General features: G+C 37.8%; 1 protein-coding gene across 1 annotated transcript; it reads left to right on the forward strand.

Annotated features, from left to right (window-relative positions):
- On the forward strand, positions 1 to 11,487 carry LOC117929523 (probable transmembrane ascorbate ferrireductase 2). The gene is made up of 4 exons (XM_034849829.1): positions 1 to 340; positions 8,858 to 8,906; positions 10,617 to 10,816; positions 10,913 to 11,487. Exons 1-4 carry the CDS (start codon positions 98 to 100, stop codon positions 11,216 to 11,218), a joined length of 798 nt encoding a protein of 265 aa, XP_034705720.1. The 5' UTR covers positions 1 to 97; the 3' UTR covers positions 11,219 to 11,487.
- The last annotated feature ends 13,697 nt before the right edge of the window (positions 11,488 to 25,184 follow it).

Below are 25,184 nucleotides of genomic sequence, written 5' to 3' on the forward strand. Positions count from 1 at the left end.
CTGCAGCCAATGACGTGGCGGCTCCTCTGGACTTTGGCCGCGGTTGAGCTTTGAAAAAGTACACGCAGAGATCAGAATCCGAAAACCCTCACGATTGATGAACCCTAGCACGTCACAGTCTCACACGCCAATTCCTGTTCAAGAAGACTCTCTCTCTCTACTTCCTGTTTCTAAGGTTCTCTCTCTAGATTCAACGATGGCAGTTCCAGTTGTTCGATTCCCCATCATTCGTCTGGTGCGGTTCATCGGAGTTGTGGTCACTGCTTTCGTTCTCACATGGGCGGTTCATTACAGAGGAGGAATGGCGCTCATTTCTGAAAACAAAGATCTTATCTTCAACGTAATTTTCTCATTTTTGTTCTTTGTTCTGACTTGTATGCGCTGATTACAGGGAAAATGTAGGAAAGAGAAGGAACTGTGATTGCCATATTAACATTTCTTCTCTTTGTTTGTGGATGGAATTTGGCTTAGTTTAATTGGAGCTATGACAACTTAAAATATAAGATGCGAGATTTAACTCGTTCGTCATTTTAAATTTTTTCCTCTGCTTGCGTAGCTGCCGGACCTAGGGTTTGATTTTCTATGCTTGGATGCGATTTTTGCAAATCAAATGCGACTGCTTGTTTCTTGGATATTAAGTTTTTTGTTTCACTAATGTGTTGAGAATTGTTTGCATTGTGAATCATGTAGATCCTCAGGTCAGGATGTTAGATAGTTCAGCATGAAACTTGTTTGCATTGTGAATCATTGTCAAGGCCTTGCGGATATAGATCCTCAGAACAGTTTGTTTAGGTAGTTCATCATAAGAATTCTCTGCATTGTGAAACATTTTTTGAAGCCTTACGAATGAGATCCTCAGGATGTTTAGGTAGATCAGCACCTATCGAAAAAAAAAAATGTTTAGGTAGATCAGCATAAGAAGGTTTGCATGTGAGTTGTTTTCAAAGCCTTAACAATGTACCTCTTGATAGATATGATGATTTTGTCATTGATGTGAAATTTTATGCACTAGATTGAGATTAGAAGTGTACTTGTGTATGGGAGCTTTCTCCTATAAGTTATGGCTCTATTTTATATCGGAAACGATTGCAAGCTCTGCCAGTGTGCTGAGATCAATATCATCAGATCATGATGGTTTAGAGGTTGAAACAAGCCAAAGGGAAGGGGTGATTGGAACTTGTGCCGTGCATTAGCTCAAATCCAATGAATGAAGCTGACTGTCATTTGGAAGCTAGAATAAAAAACAATATTTAGCCATATAATAGCACTTCGGTGTCTACATCAATGCATTAGGTAGTTCATATCTGCAGTGAATTCTCTTTCATGTACTGAATCTTCTTCTGCATGCACATACACACACACTTGCCTCTTAGACCTAAGGCAAACCTTCTTGGAATCTTAGAGAACCCACTTTCAATAGAAATATTTCCCTAACTAGGAGTGAAACCTTTTGGTTCCCGGAAAATGTGAGAGAAAGAAAATTGGGAGGAAAAATGGAAGGAAAGAAAAAGCTAAGGAATATAATTTTTTTCACTTGTTTGGTTATCCATGGAAAATTCAAGGGAAAAAAAAAAAAAAGAATTCATTTTCTTTTGTTTGGTTAACCACGAAAAAAAGTCAAGAAAAAATGGAAGGAAAACAAAATCAACAATTTGTCTTAGATGATTATCAATTTGTTGAATAATAAAATAACTTTTGTGCTCTTATTTTCTAAAAATCAGTTTTGCAAAACTATTGCAGAAACATATAACCAACCCACATCCTAACTCAAAACATTGCTCCTTACTCATAGGAATTTATGTGAAAATCAATTCTTAGATAAACCAAATTCAATAATCCTAGATATCATACGCAAGCAACCAAATTTTCAGCAAATTAACACTGCATTTATGCTCTTGTACTGCAAATTAACATTGCACAATGAATGTATTCGGATCCATGGGAAATCGTTTTGGTGTCGAGCTGAGATTGAACCTCGTCAGCACAGAGAGTGGACTTGAACCAAAGAGACAAAGCGGCTGCTTGCACGTTCTTATAGCCCCATTCATTGACTCTCTCACTCGATTCAACAAAACCCTTCTTCACTCTCACCCTGTTCCCCAAGATTGTACCCCATTGTGAAACTCTAGTCCCCCCAATTCTCCTTTCGCTTCTCCCAGTTTCTCTCTGATCAAAGTCCAAGAACCCCAAGATTTAGGGTTTCCTAATGAGTGATCCCTTGGAGAGATTGGGATCGGAGGAGGTCATCAGAATGGAATCCTGTATGAAGGAGGAGCTCTACATGGAGATCGATCCGCCTTTCCGAGAAAATGTCGCCACTGCTGAGGATTGGAGAAAGGCACTCAACACAGTGGTTCCGACGGTGGTGGTGCTCCGGACCACCGCTTGTCGAGCCTTTGATACCGAGGCCGCCTGTGCCAGCTATGCCACTAGGTTTGTGGTTGATAAACGCCGCGGAATCATTCTCACTAATTGTCATGTTGCTAAGCCTGGTATGCTTGGAGCTCAGTTTTTGACATCAATTTGTGTTGTGATTTTTCCAAATTCTATTTTACTGTTATGGTTTATAGGGCTGGTAATTGCGGAGGCCATGTTTGTGAACCATGAAGAAATTCCTGTGTATCCGATATATAGAGACCTTGTATTCATCCATGGGAACTCGGGTGCCTGAAAAAGGTATGTTTTCAGAGGTACTGGAAGGTGGTCGAAGTGATAGTGGTGGTCGTTGAAAGGGTCGACGATGGTGAGAAGCCATGATAACGGTGAGAAGCCATAGCGACCGGTGAAAAGGAAGTTAGAGGTGAACAAGAGACTCGATGAAGACGATACCACAAGCCTGATAAAATTTCCTCCACCTTTTCCCTTCTCTTTTTCTCTTATTTTCCTCGTTATTTTTTAAGGAAAATAATAGGGAAAATATTATGATATTTTCTTTAATATTTTCCTTTATATTTTTTTTCCATCATATTTTCCATGTCACCCAAACTAAAGAAAATAATTTTCCACCTGATTTTTTTTCCTTTCCTTAGCATTTTCCAGGAACCAAACATAGCCTAAGGTTGATTAAATTTTTTCTATTATCTAATTTTCAGCATGTGTTAGTAAAAAGTAAACCTGTGTTCTTCTAACATTACTAACACTTAATGCATTTTCCATGTGTGATTTTGAATTACCAAATCAAATTCATGAACTTTTCCTCATGTTATTAGTCTAATGACAAATTAACCTTTTAAGTAACTTAAAATTTTTAGTACTGTGAAATATGAATTCAGCACTAACAATTACTGATACCAAATTTTTCTGTTTGACTGAACACTGCCTTGACATTTTTACTAGTCTTTCCACAACAGCAAAGCTGTGGTTTTTGATAAAGTTATTTATAAAGATTCTTGGTTGTCTCAAAACGAATTTCCCTATCATACTTGGAAAATTTCCCTTATCACACTTCTCAGATTTCTTTTAAGATTACATTTCCCATTTTTGTTTCTCATGTCTTCACCAATGTTCACCTCCTATGCTGATAACTATGAGTATCACTTCACTGAATGATTGCATTGTTCTTGTTGAGAGAGAGAGAAAGAAGAAAGACCTTAATTCTCATTAATGTAATGATCTACTTACAATTGAGAAATATATATATATATACAAGGCTAGGAGTCCTAACTACCATACATGTGTCCTATATTAACAAGGAAAGGTTATACACTATAAATACATTATATTCAACACTCCCCCTCAAGCTGGAGCATATACGTCATATGCACCAAGCTTGTTACAAATATATTTAATCCTAGGACCTCTGAGAGATTTAGTGAAGATGTCAGCTAGTTGATCATTTGAATTAACAAAACTTGTAGCAACACATCCTGATGCGATCTTCTCTCTAATGAAATGACAGTCAACTTCAATATGTTTGGTTCTTTCATGAAAGACTGGATTGGATGCAATATGTAATGCGGCCTGGTTATCACATATGAGTTTCATCTGTTCATCCTTTCCAAATCTCAACTCTCGAAGAAGATGTCTCAACCATATGAGTTCACATGTTGCCAAAGCCATAGCTCGATACTCGGCTTCAGCGCTAGATCTGGCCACTACATCTTGTTTCTTACTCTTCCAAGATATTAGATTACCTCCAATAAAAACACAGTACCCTGAAGTGGAACGTCTATCTGTGGGTGAGCCAGCCCAATCTGCATCTGTGTAACCAACAACTTGAGTATGACCTCTGTTCTCGTACAACACACCTTGGCCTGGTGTACTTTTGATATATCGAAGAATGCGGATTACAGCATCCCAATGGCTATCACATGGTGACTGTAGGAATTGACTAACAACACTCACAGGAAAAGAAATGTCTGAACGAGTAATGGTGAGATAGTTCAATTTACCTACGAGCCGTCGATATCTCCCGGGGTCTCCTAAAGGCTCCCCCTGTCCTGGTACAAGTTTGACATTCGGATCCATAGGTGTGTCTACCGGTTTACAGTCTAACATACCGGTTTCTTCCAGGATGTCTAAAGCATACTTCCTTTGGGAAAGGACCACAGCAGAACTGGATTGAGCTATCTCAATTCCCAAGAAATACTTGAGTTTCCCCAAGTCTTTGGTCTGAAAGTGGGTAAAAAGGTGTTGCTTTAGTTTCTGAATACCATCCTGATCACTGCCTGTAATGACGATGTCGTCCACATAAACAACCAGATAAATACACTGCCCCAAAGAGTTATGATGATAGAAAACTGAATGGTCTGCTGTACTGCGAAGCATGCCAAACTCTTGAACAACAGAACTAAAACGGCCAAACCATGCTCGAGGAGATTGTTTCAAGCCATATAGAGAACGGCGTAACCTGCATACTAAACCAGACTCCCCCTGAGCAACAAAACCAGGAGGTTGCTCCATATAAACTTCTTCGGCAAGATCACCATGAAGAAAGGCATTTTTAATATCCAATTGATAAAGAGGCCAAGAACACATGGCAGCCATGGAGAGAAGCAGACGGACAGAAGCAATCTTGGCAACCGGAGAGAATGTGTCACCATAATCAGAACCATAAACCTGAGTATAGCCTTTAGCAACTAAGCGGGCCTTAAGGCGATCAACCTGACCATCAGGACCAACCTTAACTGCGTAGACCCAACGACAGCCAACGGTAGATTTACCCGAGGGTAAAACAACAAGATCCCAAGTGCCATTAGAGTGCAGAGCAGCCATTTCATCCACCATTGCCTGTCGCCAGCCTGGATGGGAAAGAGCTTCATGGGTGCTCTTGGGAAGAGAAACAGAGGATATAGCAGAAACAAAAGCAGAATAGGGTGAAGATAATCGATGATAACTCAAAAAATTGTAAATAGGATGAGGATTACGAGTAGAGCGAGTACCTTTCCGAACAGCAATGGGTAAGTCATTAGGAGAAGGCAGAGCCGGGGTAGGTGAAGCCGAAGGGATAGGAAGTGAGTCAGCAGGTGCCTCAGCAAAAGGGAGAGGAGCAACGACACGAGGGCGACGATGATAAACCTGAAGTGGTCGAGGAGGCATAGCATCAGGTGGGGAGACAATGGGAATAGGCAAGACTTCAGAAACAGGAAGAGACTCAGAAGTGGTGGAAAAGAATGGTGAGTCCTCAAAGAAGGTGACATCAGCGGAGATAAAGTATCGATGAGTCTCAAGGGAATAACAACGATAACCCTTCTGAAGTCTGGAGTATCCCAAGAAGAGACACTTCATGGCTTTGGCGGAAAGCTTGTCCTGTCCAGGAGTGAGAATATGAACAAAGCAAGTACAACCAAAGACACGAGGAGGAAGGAAATAAAGTGGTTGGTCAGGGAAGAGAAGGGAGTGAGGAATCTGATCATGTAAGACAGAGGAGGGCATACGATTAATCAAATAACAAGCGGTAAGAACAGCGTCCCCCAAAAACGAAAAGGAACATTACTATGGAGGAGGAGAGTACGAGCTGTCTCAACAAGATGTCGATTCTTGCGTTCAGCTACCCCATTTTGTTGAGGAGTATGAGCACAAGAAGACTGATGAAGAATCCCATGATGAGACATAAACAAAGTAAATGGGGCTGAAAAATATTCCCTGGCATTGTCACTGCGTAACACACAAATAGAAATATTGAACTGGGTTTGGATTTCAGCATAAAATTTCTGGAAAATAGAGAATAACTCAGCTCGATTTTTCATTAAAAATAACCAAGTACATCGAGAATAATCATCAATGAAAGTGACAAAATACTGAAATCCTAAAGTAGACGCAGTCCGACAAGGACCCCAAACATCAGTGTGGACAAGCTCAAAAGGAGACTTTGCCCGATTATTCAAACGCTTTGGGAACGAGACACGAGTATGTTTCCCAAGCTGACACGACTCACACGGAAGCGACGATAAAGTGGAAAAACGAGGAACCATCTTCTGGAACTTGGAGAGACTAGGGTGGCCCAGACGATTGTGAATGAGGAGAGGAGCATCAGTGGAAATGCAAACTGCAGGAGATGAATCCGAGGTGAGGTGATAGAGGCCTTGAGACTCACGTCCTATGCCAATCGTCTTCCCCGTACTCCGGTCCTGCAAGGTCACAAATTTATCAGAAAAGGTAATAGAGCAATTAAGAGTACGAGTGATTTTGCTGATGGAAATAAGATTAAAAGGACATTCAGGAGTATAAAGGACAGAAGTGAGAGGTAGAGAAGGCAGAGGAAGGGCCAAACCAATACCTTTAGCCACAGTTTGAGAACCATTAGCTAAGGTAACATTAGGTAAAGTAGAGGTAGTAGTAATAGAGGAGAAAAGATCCTTATTACCAGATAAGTGATCAGAAGCTCCAGAATCTAGAATCCAGGGTCCAAGAGAAGATGTGTGGGTAAGGCAGGCAGAGGCATTACCAGGCTGGGCAACAGAGGCAACAGAAGCCTGAGATGCGGAAGAGCTCGGAGGCTGAGGCAGCGGAGAATCAGAGGACTGGGCCACATGGGCAGTGCGAGGAGGTCGTCCATGTAACTGATAGCAACGATCGCGAGTGTGGCCAAGTTTATTGCAATAGGTGCAATGAGGACGTTGACCTCTACCTCGGGTACCACTACGGCCTCCTCGAGAGTTAGTTTGAGAAACTAACACAGAAGAATCTGAAGTGCTATCAAATGGCAAAGTCTGAGTGGAGGAGATACGGAGGAGGCGAGCAAACACATCATCCAAGGACGGAACTGATGAACTACCAAGAATCTGATCGCGGACAGGCTCAAGATCCGGACGGAGGCCAATAAGAGTAAGACCCATGAAGAACTTGTCAAGCTGTGTTTGTTGAGCCCCAACATCAGGAGTAAGAGGCATCACCGTCAAGAACTCTTCCTTAAGAGAGGCAATCTGACCAATATAAGTAGATAGATCCAAGTCCTGTTGGCTGAGATGGACAATAGCAGAAGCCACCTTATAAAGACGCTGGATATCATTTGTATATAATCCTTTGGCCTGAGTCCAAAATTTAAAACAAGTTTTGTAGGCCCGAAGATGAAGAAGAATCTTGGGATCAACCGATTGCCATAATACACTACATAACTGTGCATCTATCTTCCTCCACTGTACGCGGTCAACCTCAGGGATATCTGCCTCCTGTGTAATCAAGTGATCCTCATATCCTTGACCCATAAACCAAAGTTCAACAGACGCAGACCAGGAAAGATAATTGTCACTACCAACCAATTTCTCCGAAGTAATCATAGGAGATCCAGATATAACAGCGGAAAAAATGGAATTTTTAGTAGTCATATCTACTTATCTGGAGAATGAAGTATGTTTGGATCGAAGAGAGCCCTAATACGACTTCAGATTGCGGCGTGGCACCACCGAAAAAGGGAGACGGCCTCAGATCGCGGCGTGGTACCACCAGAAAGGTAGAAGAACACTTCCCAAGGCACGTGCAGGGATTGGAGTGGAGAAAAAGTAGTCGGAGCTTCGCCGGAAAGACTGTTTGGAGGGCCGACGGAGACAAAAATCCCCAAAAGAGGTATGTGCAGGGCTCGGATGGGAGAACCAGGGAGGTAGGGAGGCTGGTCGGCGTCAGGCGAAGCTGGAGGAGGAGGCGCGTCGCCGGAAAAGGTCTCACGCGCCCTCACGCGCCGGCGCGTGAGATTCAGCCGCCGGCCGGAAATTTGCGCGTGGACGGCGCGTGGATGGGATTTTGGTGCCGGTGCCTTCACAAAAGTTGTAGATCTCCTCCAGGCGCTCCTTCTGGTATAGTCGGTGTCGGAAAAATACGTCGCCGGAAAAGTTCGCCGGAAAAGTTCGCCGGCGGTGAGTAGTTTCTGTCGACGATCCGAATGACCGGAAAGTATTGGAAGATGGGGAAGGTGATCGGAATGAAACACGGTCACCGGAAGGTTTCCCGGAGTTGATGACACGGGAAACAGGAAAGAATTAGGTTTTCTTCCTTGGCTCTGATACCATGTTGAGAGAGAGAGAAAGAAGAAAGACCTTAATTCTCATTAATGTAATGATCTACTTACAATTGAGAAATATATATATATATACAAGGCTAGGAGTCCTAACTACCATACATGTGTCCTATATTAACAAGGAAAGGTTATACACTATAAATACATTATATTCAACAGTTCTTATATTTTTTCTAGTGATTAAGCTGAAATGTTATTGTTTTATTAGTGAAGAATCGAAATCTTGACAGTTCCTTAAGACAGAACAACTTTGGTGGTGCTGTCCTTCTCTTGAAAGTGGAAATAAAAATTTTATATTATTGGCTCATTTTTCTTGATTTTAGTATTTTGAGTATTTCCTTACTTGTAACAGTGCAGGTTTCTTTCACTCTGTTAGTGAGCTTATTTTTGTTGTATCCCTTGCAGGTCCACCCTGTTTTAATGGTGATTGGCCTCATACTTCTGAATGGTGAAGGTAAAGTAAAAATCCTTTATTTGGTGCATCTGTGCCATAGTAGAAAGCGTTCCTTGGCTATTTTGATCTCAATATTGCATAGAAAGTTCATGACCAGTTTCATTTTTATATGGTAATTCTATGTGGCATGAAGTTAAATGTATCAACTGCAATTTGAGATTATTGACATGATATCTTTAATTTAAAAGAGGACATGACCCTATATAGAGCTAGATTATGGTAATGAAGATGATCTTAGGCAGACTTTAGTTTTTTGTCATGAATTGTTTGTGATCTTCTGAGGTTTTCTTAAGGCTTTGAAATTATGAGGTTTGCTTTGTTGATTTTTGTGTTAGATTGGTTTGATGGTGATGTTCTTGCTTGTTTCTCATTGCTGTATGCTTCAGAGCAGACTAATGCTTGTCTTTTAAGCACTTGTTGCACAGAAAACTTATCTTAAGCGTTCATCAACATTTTCATTGTAGATAAAGGATTTGCTTTTATTCAGTTTTGATCAATATTTCATAATTCATACACAAACAAAACTGGTGTTACTTTTATGATGTTCAAAAGACAATGAAAAAAGAGGTTGTTGTGAAAAGTAGCAGAAATTGGGTGGCCCAAAAGAGAAAAAAGAAATTCTATTGCTTGTAGTAAATGTAAGAGCTTGCTTCACCTTTTCATTGTCTAGAAGGGTTTTTTTCTTCTGTAGAATAGTGGAGATTAATGCATGTGTAGGAGGGATGCAAAAGGAACATTCTCTAGATCATCCTCCCATGATAGTTGACCAGGTTTTAGAGTGGAACTGCATCCAGTTAAGGAAATTTAGAAGAATCTGGTCCCTTCAAATTTGAAGATATTCACTTCATGTTGTTTGCTCAAAAATTGATCACTGGTATTGTTTGCAAGAGGACACATTGTGCAATGAAGCACAAATTAACCCTTTGGAAAGTATTGCTGTTTGGAATGTAGTGCTGTTTGATTTGTACAAAGTACTTTATTCAGGTAATGGAGTAGATGTCTTGTTGGTTGAGTTGTTCCTTTAGCCTTAAAATCATTTAAGAGTTTTTGCTTTGTGCCTCTCTTAGAGTTTTGAAAAAGAAAAAAAATGAAGTGCAAATTTATTTGGTTTTGGAAGGATAAATGCCAAATGCCAAATGCCATTGCCATTCAGAAACCATCTGTGGGAGCCTGCTCCACCTTCTATCCTGCTGGAAGTCATTTATAGAAATAAGGGAAGTAATTTTTTGTCAGACATTAAATTGCTTTCATATTGTGCCATTTCATTTTCTACCCCTCCAGATCATCAGAACCTATTTACATCTTTTTCTGAGCAACATTATTGGTCTTCTTTGACCATGTCAAAACAATCTCAATCATCACTAAATTTTTACTGTTTGTCAAATCCCCAAATGGTTGCATTTCTAAATAAACATTCCAATTTAATCCTTTCTACCTCTTCCACTTATATGTAGACTTGGTGACCAAGACTGCACTGCACTAATATCTACAGCAGACTTCTGAAAGTCTAGATTTAGTCCATGTTGGTTAAAAGTTTTTATTTCTGCAAGTTGTGATGAATCCTCCCTTACTATAGCAAATACTGGAATCTGGAATGATCAATCTGTAGTTTTCTGAAATTAATCTATGAAATTCACTTCAAGCTATCTTTCCTGCCACACTGGCACCTTCAAAATTGTTCTTTTAAATGCTTGGAATGGGTTGTTGCAGCAATGTTAGCATACAAGACAGTTTCAGGAACGAAAAACTACAAAAAGTTGGTTCATCTTAGTTTACAGTTCCTTGCATTCTGTTTGAGCCTTGTTGGTGTGTGGGCTGCTGTGAAATTCCACAATGAGAGAGGCATAGACAACTTCTACAGCCTGCATTCGTGGTTGGGATTAGCATGCCTTTTCCTGTTTGGCATCCAGGTCTTTTTCTTAATTCCTTTCCCTTTTTACTTCTATGTATTTTATTTCTATAATAAACTTGTATAATTGCATATGTTTACCGTTTCATTTGCACAGTGGGCTACTGGATTTGCGACCTTCTGGTACCCAGGTGGGTCGAGAAACAGTAGAGCTAGCCTTCTTCCTTGGCATGTTTTCTTTGGAGTATACATTTATGCCCTTGCCGTTGCTACTGCTACAACCGGGATTTTAGAAAAGGCCACGTTCCTTCAAAGCAATAAGGTGATATCGCGATATTCCATGGAGGCACTGTTAGTAAACTCTTTGGGTATCTTGATAGTTGTTTTGGGTGGTTTTGTCATTCTTGCAGTTGTTACACCCGCGAATGGCAAAGGTGATATCCCTAGAGGATCCATGGAGTAGGCATGATTGGTCTCTCTTGATTGTTGCTTGTGTCCTGAAAATTGGGATCTTTGATCCTGAATTTCTCATTACTTCTACGAACCCAAGTCATCTCAAAGAGTGTATGCTGTTTCCAAAATTTAACACGGGAACATGAATATATTGATTTCATAAATTAAGAGTGAGATTTTTGCCTTGGCCAGAAGCCTCAAAAACTGCGCTAAAAACCCTAACTTCATTCCTGTACATTCTCGTGCACTTAAATAAATGAAGTTGAGCTTCCTTTGCAACTGTGGGATATGATGCAAGTTTTAGCTCCGCTGATGAAACCATATGACTTTTCTAGCGTCCCCAAAATAAATCAATCTGACTTCACAGGTTGCAGCCGTTTCAAAAAGTTCTGCATGTGGCGTTAATGCATGACGTGTCTTAAATTGCTTTAGGATTCTAAAATAAATATTTTGTTTTCTTAGAAGAAAAAGAGAAAAAAGAAAAACAAGAAGAACACTTCCATATGTATAGCAGTGATATTTATGGTAGGTGTCCATGGCATTTGAGAGTGATGTTTCATATGAACTATAAATTCACATTTAAAGAATGTGCCTGGGCTGGGCCCTGCTGGGTGCCGGACCCCATAACATAGGCCCATCGCAGACGACTGCATGCGACTGACCCGTTATGTTAAAGGCTGAATCGGGACCTCATTCTTAAAACTCTTATGGCCGGGCAGATGAGCGACCTCGAGTAAGACAAGCCGAAGACGCATCGTAGAATAAAGAACCACAGAAGATATTTGAGCCCTCACATTCAAACATAGCTGCCCAATTAGAGTGGCCACTCCTGCGGAACCGACAACGCCACAGAGGTGAAAGGGGATTGGTCAATACAAAGGTTGGCCAGATTGATCGTCCCACAAAGCTGTCCCGTCATCTTTATAAGAAAAAGGTATCACCTGACATCTTAATAAGAAAAAGGTATGACCCGAAAAGCTAGTGTTACAGCTGAAAGGATCCCTCGATATATTTGCTTTTTTTACTTTAGTATCTTTGTTTTTTTTAGTTTATATTTCATCTAGTCTCTTTATTTTAATTTAGTTTCTATTTAGTTTGGTTTCCTCGTCTCTTCCATCCTTTAGCCTATGTAAAATAAGAAGACATGAAAAAAATCTCAATAAGAAAAACCTAAAAGTTGTTCTCTCAATCTACATTTTTTCCTTAGGCCATAAGATTTGGTATTAGAGCAGTGTCTTGACATCAATCATGGTAGAAGAGACTAGAGCGCAAGAACAACTTAGACTTGAAGATACTATTAAAGAATTGAAGGATTCATCATATAAACAAGCAGTCACCTTATCAGAACTATCGAAGATGGTTGCAACTATAAACTAAAAATTTGAACACTTGACTTCTAGAGTAGAGGAGTTAGGTAATAGGAACAGTGCTTTAATTAATAGAAGCGGGACAAGCTATCACTCATATGTTACAAAATCCCTTCAAACCAAGTTTTCCAAACTTGGTTTTCCAAATTTTGAAAGTAGGAATCCAAATAGGTGGATTTACAAATGTGAGATTTTTTAAAATTAATGGAATCAAGGATCATGAAAAGGTAAGATTGGCTTCCTTACATTTAGAAGGAAGGATCTTGGAATGGTTTCAAGAGTATGAGGCTAGTAACAAGGAGATCAATTGGGGACAGTTTTCTATAGATGTTGTTTCTAGGTTTAGCCCTAGTGCTTATGACAATCTTATAGGGCAAATAAGCAAATTGCAACAAGTTGCTATGATTAGGGCATATCAAGAGCAATTTAAGATGTTGATGACTAGAACTAGTAGGTTGCCAAAGGAGTTTTTGGTTTAGTGTTTTATTAGTGGCTTGAAAAAGGCCATAAAAAAAAAAAATCAAGTTACCATGTTTCGATTGAGCACACTAGCCTAAGCCATGGGGCTAGCCTTGTTACAACAAGGGACAATTGAGATAATTCTCAGGGAAGTCAAGGGTTCTAATAGAGATGGGGGAAGGACAAGGAACTCTATGGGAATCAAAATGAATCAAAGTGGTCAGTTACCACCCATTAAGAGGATTTTAGTTGTAGAGATGCAAGAGATATGAGAAAAAAGGTTTTTTAATTTTTTTTTTTATTGTGATGAGAAATATGAGTCCGACCATAAATGTAAGAGGAAGCATATTTTTTTGTTAGATGGCGATGAAAGTGAAGGGAAAACAACATGTGAAATTGAAAATGATATTAAGGAGGATGATCCTATGGTTTCAATCAATGCAATATCTAGTTCAACATCTCACCAGAATATAAGGATCTATGGCAACATTAAGAAGAAAGCCATCACCATACTAATTGACTCAGGAAGCACCCATAACTTCCTTGATCCCATAGTGGCTTTATGAACTACTAGGAAGCTCAAATCTCAGTTTTATGGTCTTTATAAGGTGCTTAAAAGATGGGATATGCAACTTGTAAGTCAGAATTTCCAGCAAATTCTAAGATCCATTCGGTTTTCCATGTTTCATTCCTAAAAAGGGAGTTGGGAGTAGCAAATTTATAGCAAACCGAGTTACCTTCAATCCAAGAAGATGGTAAAATGCAACTAAAACCAATAGTGGTGCTTGATAGGTGCATGGTTAAGAGGAACAACAAGGCAGTTGCTCAATGGCTCATATATTAGTCTAACTTGCTTTGAGAAGATGTAGCATAGGAAGATGCTTACAAGATTCAACAAAAGTTTCCATAATTTCAGCCTTGAGGACAAGGCTTCTTTTGATGGGGAGGGGAATGTTATAGCCAAAATAAAGGATTCTTAGAATCCCTTAGTATATTTGTTTTCTATAATTAACATCTTTGCTTTATTTAGTTTCTACATCTAGTTTCTTTATTTGAATTTAGTTTTTACAAGGTTTAGTTTCTTTCTTTAGTTTCTATTTCATCTAGTTTCTTTATTTTAATTTAGTTTCTATTTAGTTTAGTTTCTTTGTCTCATATATCCTCTATAAGGCAAGTAACCTATATAAAATAAGGAGAATGCAATGGGGAAAGACATGAAGAAGAATCTTAATAAGAAAAACTCAAAATTCATTCTCAATTTGCATCTTCTTCTTGGATCAAAAAGAGCTATCCACAATTGCAACAAGTTAGGGTTATCTCATTCTACTAAGGATAAGCCTAACCATTCCTAACTACCTATTGGGACAATCTTGATCAACCAATAAGGCCTGACATGTTTGGGTGCCACTTGAAATCTCTAACTAGTGGTGCCTCCAAGAGATGCCCTTGCGTATAACATACTAACCATCAATCTAACTAAGGTTAGACAACCAAGGTTAGGGTTACCTATAAAAGATACTCATGACTTATAAGAAAGGTAAGCCTTTTCATTTCTATACATTGAGCCTTGAGCCAATCAATTTTCTCTATCTTTTTCTTTCTCTTGGAACACCTTCACTAACTAAGTGTTAGAATGGAATAGTTGAAAATGCCCAACTATCTTTGTTTGTAGCCATTTGTCTTGAAGTAAATGAACATTCATGTGGCCATCAGGTAGCATTTGGGTGAGGAATTGTTGGATTCCCCCAATAATCAACTCGATCAAAAAGTCAGATTGACAAAATAGGCTTAATAAAATATACTAATATATCATCTAATGAATCAGTAAATGGTTTGAAGAAGGATATTCTAGCTTTGGGAAGTGTTTTTAAAAACTGTTCTAGGAAATTGTTTTTGAAATCGTTCTATGATATTCTATAGAACAAAAGTCTATTTGGGAATTTGAAATATTTTTAATGGAAGTATTGGCCATAGATGATCGCCAACCTGTGAGTCTGCCCACCTGCTAAGGTCGAGTGACAGATTTTGCTACAACAGTTGCCTCTTAAGGGGGTGTTAGATTTTGTCAGGAAGAGGTACCTTGATATTATATCAGCTAAATATTGTCTCTCCATCACGAAGTCCTCATAGCTCCATTTAAACATATAGTGATTTGAGAGTTTGTCCTAACCACTCCTAGAAAAACTCAAAAATGGATAAACGAGAAGAATCTATCGGGTCGCCAACACGAATCATATGGCATAGATATCGAGGGCGACGATGAGACGTGTACAAGGAACAAATCCCAAAGGAAAACCTTGTTTTGTCACATCAGCAAGAAACGTCATGAAGGTTAGCCATGAGCCACTTAATGCAAATCTGCCCAACTAATCATAAGTGAGAAAATAAAGGCTAATCTTAATATAGAAAACACCTAAGAGGGGGGAAGGTGAATTGGGTTTTTAATTTTTTTTTTCAAACAAAACAAATTCAAGCAAAGGAAACACAAATATAAAGAGATAAGCTTAAATGAAGCAAACTCATATTTTATAATGGTTTTGCACCTCTTGCCTACGTCCACTATCCTCAAACTCCTAATCGAGTGAGGGTTCTATTATACTTGCAGCTTCAACCAAGCTTCCAACACCTTTAGACCTTGGATTCTGGCTCTAATGAACTCTTACACAATCTCTTTAAGTCTCTACTCACTTGAAGCTTCCAACACTCAAATAACAAGTTCAAATATCTCAACCTAGCTCAACAATGGCTCAAATACAACTTAAAGTTAGGATGAATCACAAAGGTGTACTAAAGAATATGCAAATGGAGATTCAATGCACCGGGGAAAGAATAAGAGCCTTTAAGGTAAGAATAAGTAGGTAAAAAAATAAATGCAGACGTTCTCTTACTCATAAAAGAAGTAGAGTTCTCAACTTATAGGTTTCTAATCTCAAGAGCCAAAATGCCAAAAAGTAGCCTCAACCGGTTGAGTTGGGGGTTGACCGGTTGACTAGTTGTTGGAGCATTTAATGCTTGGTAGTTGTGTGACATCCCACATTGGATAGAAGGGAAAATTCATGGCGCTATATATATAGAGGGTCCTTGTAATCCTATATATGCGTTTTAAAGCCATGAGAACCCTTTTGAGTCCAAAGCGGACAATATCTACATGGTTGGGAGTGGGTTGTTACAAATGGTATCAAAGTCGATCCCCGACCTCGGTGTGAGATTTGTTTGGCCTTGTAAAGGTGTTTGTCTGTTTGACCCTATAATCCCGTGGGACACAACGAGGACATTGTGTCTGTATAAGGGGTGTTTGTGACATCCCACATCGGATAGGAGGGAAAGTTTCTGACGCTATATAAGTATGAACTCATCGTAACCCTGTAGACGTATTTTAAAGCCGTGAGGGCCCCTTTGGGTCCAAAACGGACAATATCTACATGGTTGGGAGCGGGTCGTTACAATTGGTATCAGAGCTGATCACTAACCTTGGTGTGGGGTTTGTTTGGTCCTATAAGGGTGTTTGTTTGACTCCACAATCCTGTGAGGGGGGAAGTTCTTGGCGTTATATTTATAGAGGCTCTTCGTAACCCCGCAGACGTGTTTTAAAGCCGTGAGGGCCCCTTTTAGGTTTAAAACAGACAATATCTACATGGTTGGGAGCGGGTTGTTACAAATGGTATCAGAGTTGATCTCAACCTCGGTGAGGGATTTTTTTGGCCCCATAAGGGTGTTTGTCTATTTTGCCCCATAATCTCGTGGGACACAACGAGGACGTTATGTTTGCATGAGGGGGTGTTTGTGACATACCACATCGGATAGGAGAGAAAGTTTATGACGCTATATAAGTATGGACTCATCGCAGCCTTGTAGACACGTTTTAAAGTCGTGAGGATCCCTTTGGGTCCAAAGCAAACAATATCTACAAGGTTAGGAACGGACCATTACAAATGGTATCAGAGCCGATCTCCGACCTTGGTGTGAGGGTTTGTTTGGTTCCATAGGAGTGTTCGTCTGTTTGGCCCCACAATCTCATGAGACACAACGAGGATGTTGTATTTGCATTAGGGGGGAGAGGAGGTGTTTGTGATATCTCACATCGGATATAGGAGAAAGTTCTTAGCGCTATATATGTAAAGGCTCCTCTTAACCAAGTAGACGCGTTTTAAAGCTGTGAAGGCCCATTCTCTTAATCAAGTAGACGCGTTTTAAAGCTGTGAGAGCCCCTTTGGGTCCAAAACGGATAATATCTACACGGTTGGGAGCAAGTCATTACATCTTCATAGGTCAAGTCCTTAGAAATTTGAATAGGCTCCAACTCCACAACATGAGAGGGATCATAAATATATTTCCTCAAAGTTGAAACATGGAATACATTATGAATCTTAGATAGACTTGGGGGCAATGCCACTTTATAAGCCAAAGTGTTTACTCTTTCTAATACCTCAAATGGCCCCACAAAACGAAGACTAAGTTTCCATTTTCTTCCAAATCTCATTATAGACTTCATAGGTGAAACTTTTAAGAAAACATGATCACTCACCTTAAACTCCAAATCTCGTATGCGATTATCAGCATAATTCTTTTGTCTAATTTGTGTTGTTTTCAATCTTTCTTTAATTAAAGAGACCTTTGCAATAGTCAATTGCACAAGTTCAAGCCTCAAAAGTTTATTATCTCCAACATCATCCCAACAAACAGGAGATCGACATCTCCTACCATATAACGCTTCAAAAGGTGTCATCCCAATACTAGCTTGAAAGCTATTATTATAGACAAACTCCACTAGGGGCAAATAATCATCCCAATTACCTTTTAGGTCCAAAGCACAAGCTCTCAAAAAATCTTCTAAGACCTGAATTACCCTCTCTAATTAACCATCAGTCTACAGATGAAAAGCAGTACTAAAATTCAACTTCGTACCTAATGTTTTTTGTAAACTATGCCAAAATCTAGAAGTGAAACGAGGATCTCTATCAGATAGTATAGAAACAGGTACACCATGCATTCTCACAATTTCCTTAATATATAGAGAAGCCAAATGATCCATATAAAATTTGACTGTTATAGGCAGAAAATGAGCAGACTTTGTCAATCGATCCACAATTACCCAAATAACATTATTATCCTCTAAAGTTCTTGGCAACCCTGTCACAAAGTTCATGGTAATATGCTCCCATTTCCATTCAGGAATAGAAAGTGGTTGTAATGATCCTGCTGGTCGTTGATGCTCAACTTTCACATGTTGGCACACCAAACACTAAGCCACAAATCTTGCAATATCTCGCTTCATACCTGGCCACCAATAATTTTGCTTCAAATCTCTATACATCTTCGTCCCTCCTGGGTGGATCGCAAACTTAGAATAATGAGTTTCCTCCAATAAATCTCTTCTTAAACCTCCATCATTTGGGACACCAAATCTAGTCTCAAATCTCAAAATCCCATCATTTGATAAGACAAATTTAGGCTTACTACTCCTCTTAACTTTCTCCATAAGCTACACTAATTGCATATCATTCTTTTGTAGGGTCTTAATTCTCCCAACCAAGTTTGGTTGCACTCTAAAGTTCGCTACAAGAGCTCCCGAGTCCAAAACTCTTATATGGACATGTAGACTCCTCAAATCTTCTAATAATTGACTATAACAACCTCTAATAGCTACTAAAGAACAAAAAAAATTCATGTTCAAGGCGTCAGCCACAACATTCGTCTTCCCTCGGTGATACTGAATAATGCAATCATAGTATTTAAGTAGTTCAATCCACCTCCTCTGTCTCATGTTCAATTCCTTTTGGGAAAATAAATACTTCAAACTCTTATGATCTGTGAATATCTCACAAGTTTCACCAAAAAGAAAATGTTTCTAGATCTTAAATGCAAAAAACCACTACAGCTAACTCCAAATCATAAGTAGGATAATTTTGTTCATAAGACTTTAACTGTCTAGAAACATAAGCTACAACTTTCCTATGTTGCATAAGAATACAACCCAAACCCTGATGAGAGGCATCACTATACATTACAAACCCTCCTGAGCCTGAAGGGATAGTCAAAATAGGAGTTGTCACCAATATGTTCTTTAACTCTTGGAAACTACATTCATAATCATTAAACCACTCAAACTTAACCCCTTTCTGAGTCAACCTGGTCAGAGGTAGGGCAATCTTAGAGAACCCCTCAATAAATCACTTATAATAACCAGCCAGTCCTAAGAAACTTCGAATCTCGGTCACAGAATTAGGTCTCCTCCAATTTGACACAACATCTACCTTTCCAGGGTCAACAAAGATGTCATCCTTGGTCACCACATGCCTAAGGAAAGAGACTTTGTCTAACCAGAACTCACACTTCTTTAGTTTAACATACAATTGCTTATCTCTGAGAGTCTACAATACAATACTCAAATGACGCTCATGCTCCTCCCTACTCTTTGAGTACACCAAAATATTATCTATAAAAACCACCACAAATTGATCTAAATAGGGCTTGAATACTCTATTCATTAAGTCCATAAAAGCAACAGGTGCATTAGTCAAACCAAAAGGCATAACCAAAAACTCATAATGCTCATATCTAGTTTGAAAAACAATCTTAGGTACATCTTCACTTCCAACCCTTAACTGGTGATAACCAGACCGAAGATCAATCTTAAAGAACACACATGCACCCTGAAGTTGATCAAATAAATCATCAATCCGAGGAAGGGGATACTTGTTCCTCATCGTCACCTTATTCAACTCTCTATAATCAATGTAAAGTCTCATATATCCATATTTCTTCTTTACAAATAAAACAGGAACTCCCCAAGGTGAAACACTAGGCTTAATGATGCCCTTATCTAACAACTCCTGAAGTTGAATCTTCAACTGCTCCATAGGTGCCATCCTGTAAGGGACCTTAAAGATAAGAGTTGTCCTTGGTGCCAAATCAATGGTGAACTCCACTTCCCTTTCTGGTGGCAAACCAGGTAGATCATCTGGAAAGACATCAGGATAGTCTCTTACAATGGGTATGTTTTCCAACTTTAAATCATTTTCCTCATTCACAACATAAGCCAAAAAGCCTTGACAACATTTCCTAAGTAAAGAACTAGCTTGCAAGGTTGAGATCATACGTAGTGGTTTGTCCACATGCTTTCCCTCAAAACTAAAATTAGGCTAACCAGGAATGCTCAATGTCACTCTTTTCCCAAAACAATTAACAGATGCATGGTATGAAGTTAACCAATCCATTCTTAAAATCACAGCAAAATCCTAGAGATCAAGAAATACTAAGAAAACTATCATCTCTCTATACCCAATCATCACACAACAATCTCTAAGTATTTTACCACAATAGAATCTCCTAAAAGAGTAGCAACAAATAAATCAAAGTTCATGCTATTAATCGGCATCCAAGACTTTGAAATAGCTAATGTTGGGTTTCTTGTTTTTCCAAATCTCATAGAGAGTTTTTTTTAAGTATAGCCTTAATAAAACTCTATTTAAAACATAACAAGATGTGTTAATCGCTTCAACCTAAAAATATTTTGGTAGGTTGTTTTTATTTAGCATGATTCTTACCATATCTTAAATGGTTATATTTTTCCTTTCAACTACCCTATTTTGTTGAGGAGTTCTACGAACTGAAAAATTGTGGTCAATTTCATACTTATTGCAATAATTTTCAAAATCAACATTTTCAAATTCTCTTCCATGATCACTTCTTATACAAATAATTCCAAAACCTTTTTCATTTTGAACCTTATTGCAAAACTTTGAAAAATCATAAAAGGTTTCATTTTTTTTATTTAAAAACAAAACACGTGTGTACCTAGATAAGTCATCCATAACAACATAAGCATAAGACTTTCCTCCAAGATTTGGTGTTCTAGAGAGACCAAATAAACTCATATGCAATAACTCAAGTGACCTAGTTGTGGAAATAAAGTTTTTGTTTTTAAAAGAGTTTTTGATTTGCTTTCCCACTTGACAAGCTTCACAAACTTTATCTTTTTGAAAATTTATTTTGGAAAGACCTCTAACAAGTTCATCTTTGTTGAGTTGGGAAATGAGGTCTATGTTAGCATGTCCCAACCTCCTATGTCACAACTAACTTTGATCATGCATGCTTGAAAATCATTTATCGTGACCATCATATTTTGAAATATTTATAGTACAAACATTATCACATCTATGGTCCATGAAGATGGTTTTGTCATTTTGAATGTCCTTGATAATGCAATGAGATGTTTCAAAAATCACTTTAAAACATTTGTCACAAAGTTGGCTAATGCTTAAAAGATTATGTTTTAAATCATCTACTAATAAAACATTTTCAATGAGAGAAGATGTGTCATTACCAATGTTGCCTTAACCAATGATTTTTCTTTTTGCATTGTCTCTAAAGGTAACATATCCTTCATTTTTCTTTGTAAGAAAAGCAAACTTGGATTCATCTTCGGTCATGTGTGTTGAGCATCCACTATTTAAGAACCATTTATCCTTCTTTGAACCCTACGATACATAACTCAAGTTGATTTAAGTACTCATATCTTCTTGGGTCTTTCAGAGTTGGCGACCTTGGATTTTTCAACCCAAATCTTTTTAGCTTTTACATTTAAATTCTTTTGAAAAGCATTTCTTAAAAGGCATGTGCTACTAATGTGTCATCTTTTTCCACAAAAATTGCAAGTAGTGAAAGGACTTGCACTTGTGGATTCGTTTACAAAATAGTTCTTAAAATACTTTTGATTATTTGAATATTTGAATCCTAGCCATTTTTTGTCAAAAATATATTTTTGGCTAGCTAGGATCATTTTAAAAAAAATTTGTCCACGAGAGAAGATTGAAAGAAAGGAGGTCAACCATTCATTTTTCTTTCTTAAAAACTCATTCTCTTTTTCAATATAAGTTTTAAAATCATCAACATTTGAAAATTTTTCTTTTACTTTTCCAAGTTCTTTTTCAAGTTGTTGAACTTTCTTTTTGAGAAAAATATTTTTCAAACCAAGTTTTTCAAAATCCTCATACAATTCTTGAAAACATCATATATATCTTCATCGCTAATGTTAGAGTTTGCCTCATCAAGTTCGTCTATTGCCATGAAACACATGTTTTCCACTTCTTTCTCATTTTCTTCTTCGAATGATTCATCTTCACTTTCACTCCAAGTGACCATCATTATCTTCTTCTTTCTTCTCTTGGTTTCAGTTTTGTAGAGAGGACAATCATATTTAATGTGTCCTGGTTTCTTGTACTTGAGGCACACCAAGTCCCTTTTCTCCTCCCATCTCTCATTGTCACCATGGGATGAAGATTCATTTTTAAAGAAGTCTCTTCTAAAAGTGAACCTTCTTCCTTTAAACTTTTCACTCCTCATGAACTTGTTGAAATTTCTTGTGATTAAGGCTAAGTCTTCATCTTCTTTACTTTTGTTTTTCTTCTTCAACTTCTTCCTCTTCCTTAGTTGTAGATTTAAGAGCTATGCTTTTCCTCTTTTTGTCTTCCCATTTTTGTTGTTTCTTTGCCAAATTGATCTCATAGGTCATCAATGACCCTATAAGCTCCTCCAAAGGTAGCTTGGTCAAGTCTTTGGCTTCTTGAATTGCAATGACCTTTATATCCTACTTTAATGGAAGTGACCTCAAGATCTTCATCACCTTCTCCGATTCCTTGTAGGTTTTTCCCAAAACTTCAAGACCATTGACAATGTCTGTGAACCTAGTGATCATCTCAACAATAGTTTCATTATCTTTCATGAAAAATAATTCATAACTATGAAAGAGTACATTGATTTTTTACTATTTAACTTAATTTGTTCATTCAGGAGTTATTTCAAGTAATCTCCAAATTTCTTTAGTTGATTTGCATTGAAAATTCTATTATATTCATTTCTATCCATAACACATTGTAAAGTATAAAAAGCCTTAGCATTTAATTGGAAATTTCTTTTATCGCACTCATCTCATTCTTGCTTGGGTTTTGGAACCATGACTCCATCAATTAGTTTTGAAGGAAAAGTTGGGTCACCTTCAATGATTTCCCATAAGTCTAAATTGGTTTATTGTAAAACCAACTCAATTTAGTTTTCCAATAGAGATAATCGGTTCCCATAAAAAATGGAGGTTTATTGGTTGCAAAACTTTCAATGTGAGATGAGCTTGATGGATTAACCATTTCCTCTTAGACGATTAAATTTTAAACAAGATGTCTAACTCTAATACCAATTGAGAAAATAAATGTTAATCTTAATAGAGAAAACACCCAAGAGGGAGGAGTGGAGATGATGAATTAGGTTTTTAATTTTTTTTTTTCAAACACAACAAATTCAAGCAAATGAAGCACAAATATAAAGAGATAAGGTTAGAGGAAGCAAACTCAGATTTTATAATGGTTCGAAACCCTTTGCCCACGTCCACTCTCCTCAAGTTCCTAATCGAATGAGGGTTCCACTATACCTGAAGTTTCAACCAAGCTTCCAATACATTTACACTTGGATTTCGGCTCCAATGGGCTCTTACATAATCCCTTCAAGTCTCTACTCACTTGAAACTTTTAACACTCAAATGACAAGTTCAAATCTCTCAACCTAGCTCAACAATGACTCAAATACAACTTAAAGTTAGGATGAATCACAAAGGTGCACTAAATAATATGCAAATGAAGATTCAATGCACCAATGAAAGAATGAGAGCTTTTAAGGTAAGAACAAGTAGGTAAACAAATAAATACAAGTGTTCTCTTTCTCATAAATGAAGGGAGCTCTTAATTTATAGGTTTCTAGCCTCATGAGCCCAAATGCCAAAAAATAGTCTCGATCAGTTGAGTTGGGGGTCGACCGGTTGACTAGTTATTGGAGCATTTAATGCTTGATAGGTGACTGTTAGCCTTGACCGGACCTCGACCGAGAAGGCATGTCCCTCAATCGGGAATGCAAGGCTACTAGAAGAGAAATAAGATTTTTTGCATCTCTTAACCGAACCTCGACCAATGCCCTAGCTGATTGAGCTGGTTGACTAGTGCCTTGACCAGTTCACCATTTTTAACCCGAAAACCTATATTTTTCAGTTTTTTTTTTTTCCTTTCTAACACTTAAACAAGGTCTTTAGGTAAATTAATATGCCGATTTTGAAATGATTTGTCTAAGGTTCATTAAAACTTGAGTTTAGATGGAAATGTAGTTTTAATGCATAAACCGAGTTTTTAAATATGCATGAAAAGATATGAAAGATCTTAAGTGCACCCATGCATTCATCTTATATATGTTTCATATGATTGAAAGGTCTTCCAATTGTCTTGATCTTGCATCCATTAGGTCCTTTGATGAATTTCCAAACTAACACTTGAAATTCTTTATAATTCAAACCAATTAGCAACTTAACTATGATTTATTATCATCAAAACGCAATTAGGAGAACCCTTAGGATAACGATAAGCATCATGAAACCTCCAACGTTTGATTCTCGACATCATTTCCCAAGGAGAAAGTTGACTCATTTGGCCAATCAATATTTGGTTTGGGAAACCTATAAAGGAAGAAAAAGAACAACAGATGGGAAAGACCCTTTTTAGCCAAGGCACCCATCAACAGAAGAGTTGACACTTAGAAAATTGGCTAGCGGCCTGGATAATTAATGGACCATCACATCAAGAAGGGTTGAGCACCAACACTTGATTTATTTTCTGTGTTTTTAAGTAATTTTTAAAAAATGATTTTCATTTATAATACCTTATTTTTAATCATTTTCTGAATTTGTATGACTATTTTTTTAAATAAATTTTTGAAAACAAGTGAAAACAATTAAAAGATGTTCTCATAAAACACTAGCCTTGTTTGGCAAGTGTTTTAAAAACAAATCTAAAAAATAGATTTTGAAAACAGTTTTTGGAAATTGTTTTATGATGTTTTATAGAACAAAAGTTTATTTGAGAATATAAAATGTTTTTAACTTATTTTCTATGTTTTTAAATACGTTTTAAAAATAATTTTTATTCATAATGTTTTATTTTTAATCATTTTCTATATTTTTATAATTATTTTTTAAAAACGCCCAAAGAATTAAACGATCATTGATGAAATAACGAATATGTTTGGATGGGATGATATGAAATAGAGCATTTGTTACTTAGAAAACAAAGTGAAAACAATCGAAAACAACTAAAAGATATTTTCTAAACTCATAAA

The sequence above is a fragment of the Vitis riparia genome, chromosome 14 (genome assembly GCF_004353265.1).
Source record: "Vitis riparia cultivar Riparia Gloire de Montpellier isolate 1030 chromosome 14, EGFV_Vit.rip_1.0, whole genome shotgun sequence".
NCBI classification, from domain to species: Eukaryota; Viridiplantae; Streptophyta; class Magnoliopsida; order Vitales; family Vitaceae; genus Vitis; species Vitis riparia.

What these genes read in the sequence shown, in the direction of transcription:
- LOC117929523 (XM_034849829.1), top strand. Translation starts at nt 98, where the DNA reads ATGAACCCTAGCACGTCACAGTCTCACACGCCAATTCCTGTTCAAGAA. An exon ending in ACAAAGATCTTATCTTCAAC is followed by an intron (nt 341 to 8,857) that starts GTAATTTTCTCA and finishes TATCCCTTGCAG; the next exon opens with GTCCACCCTGTTTTAATGGT. An exon ending in TTTTCCTGTTTGGCATCCAG is followed by an intron (nt 10,817 to 10,912) that starts GTCTTTTTCTTA and finishes TCATTTGCACAG; the next exon opens with TGGGCTACTGGATTTGCGAC.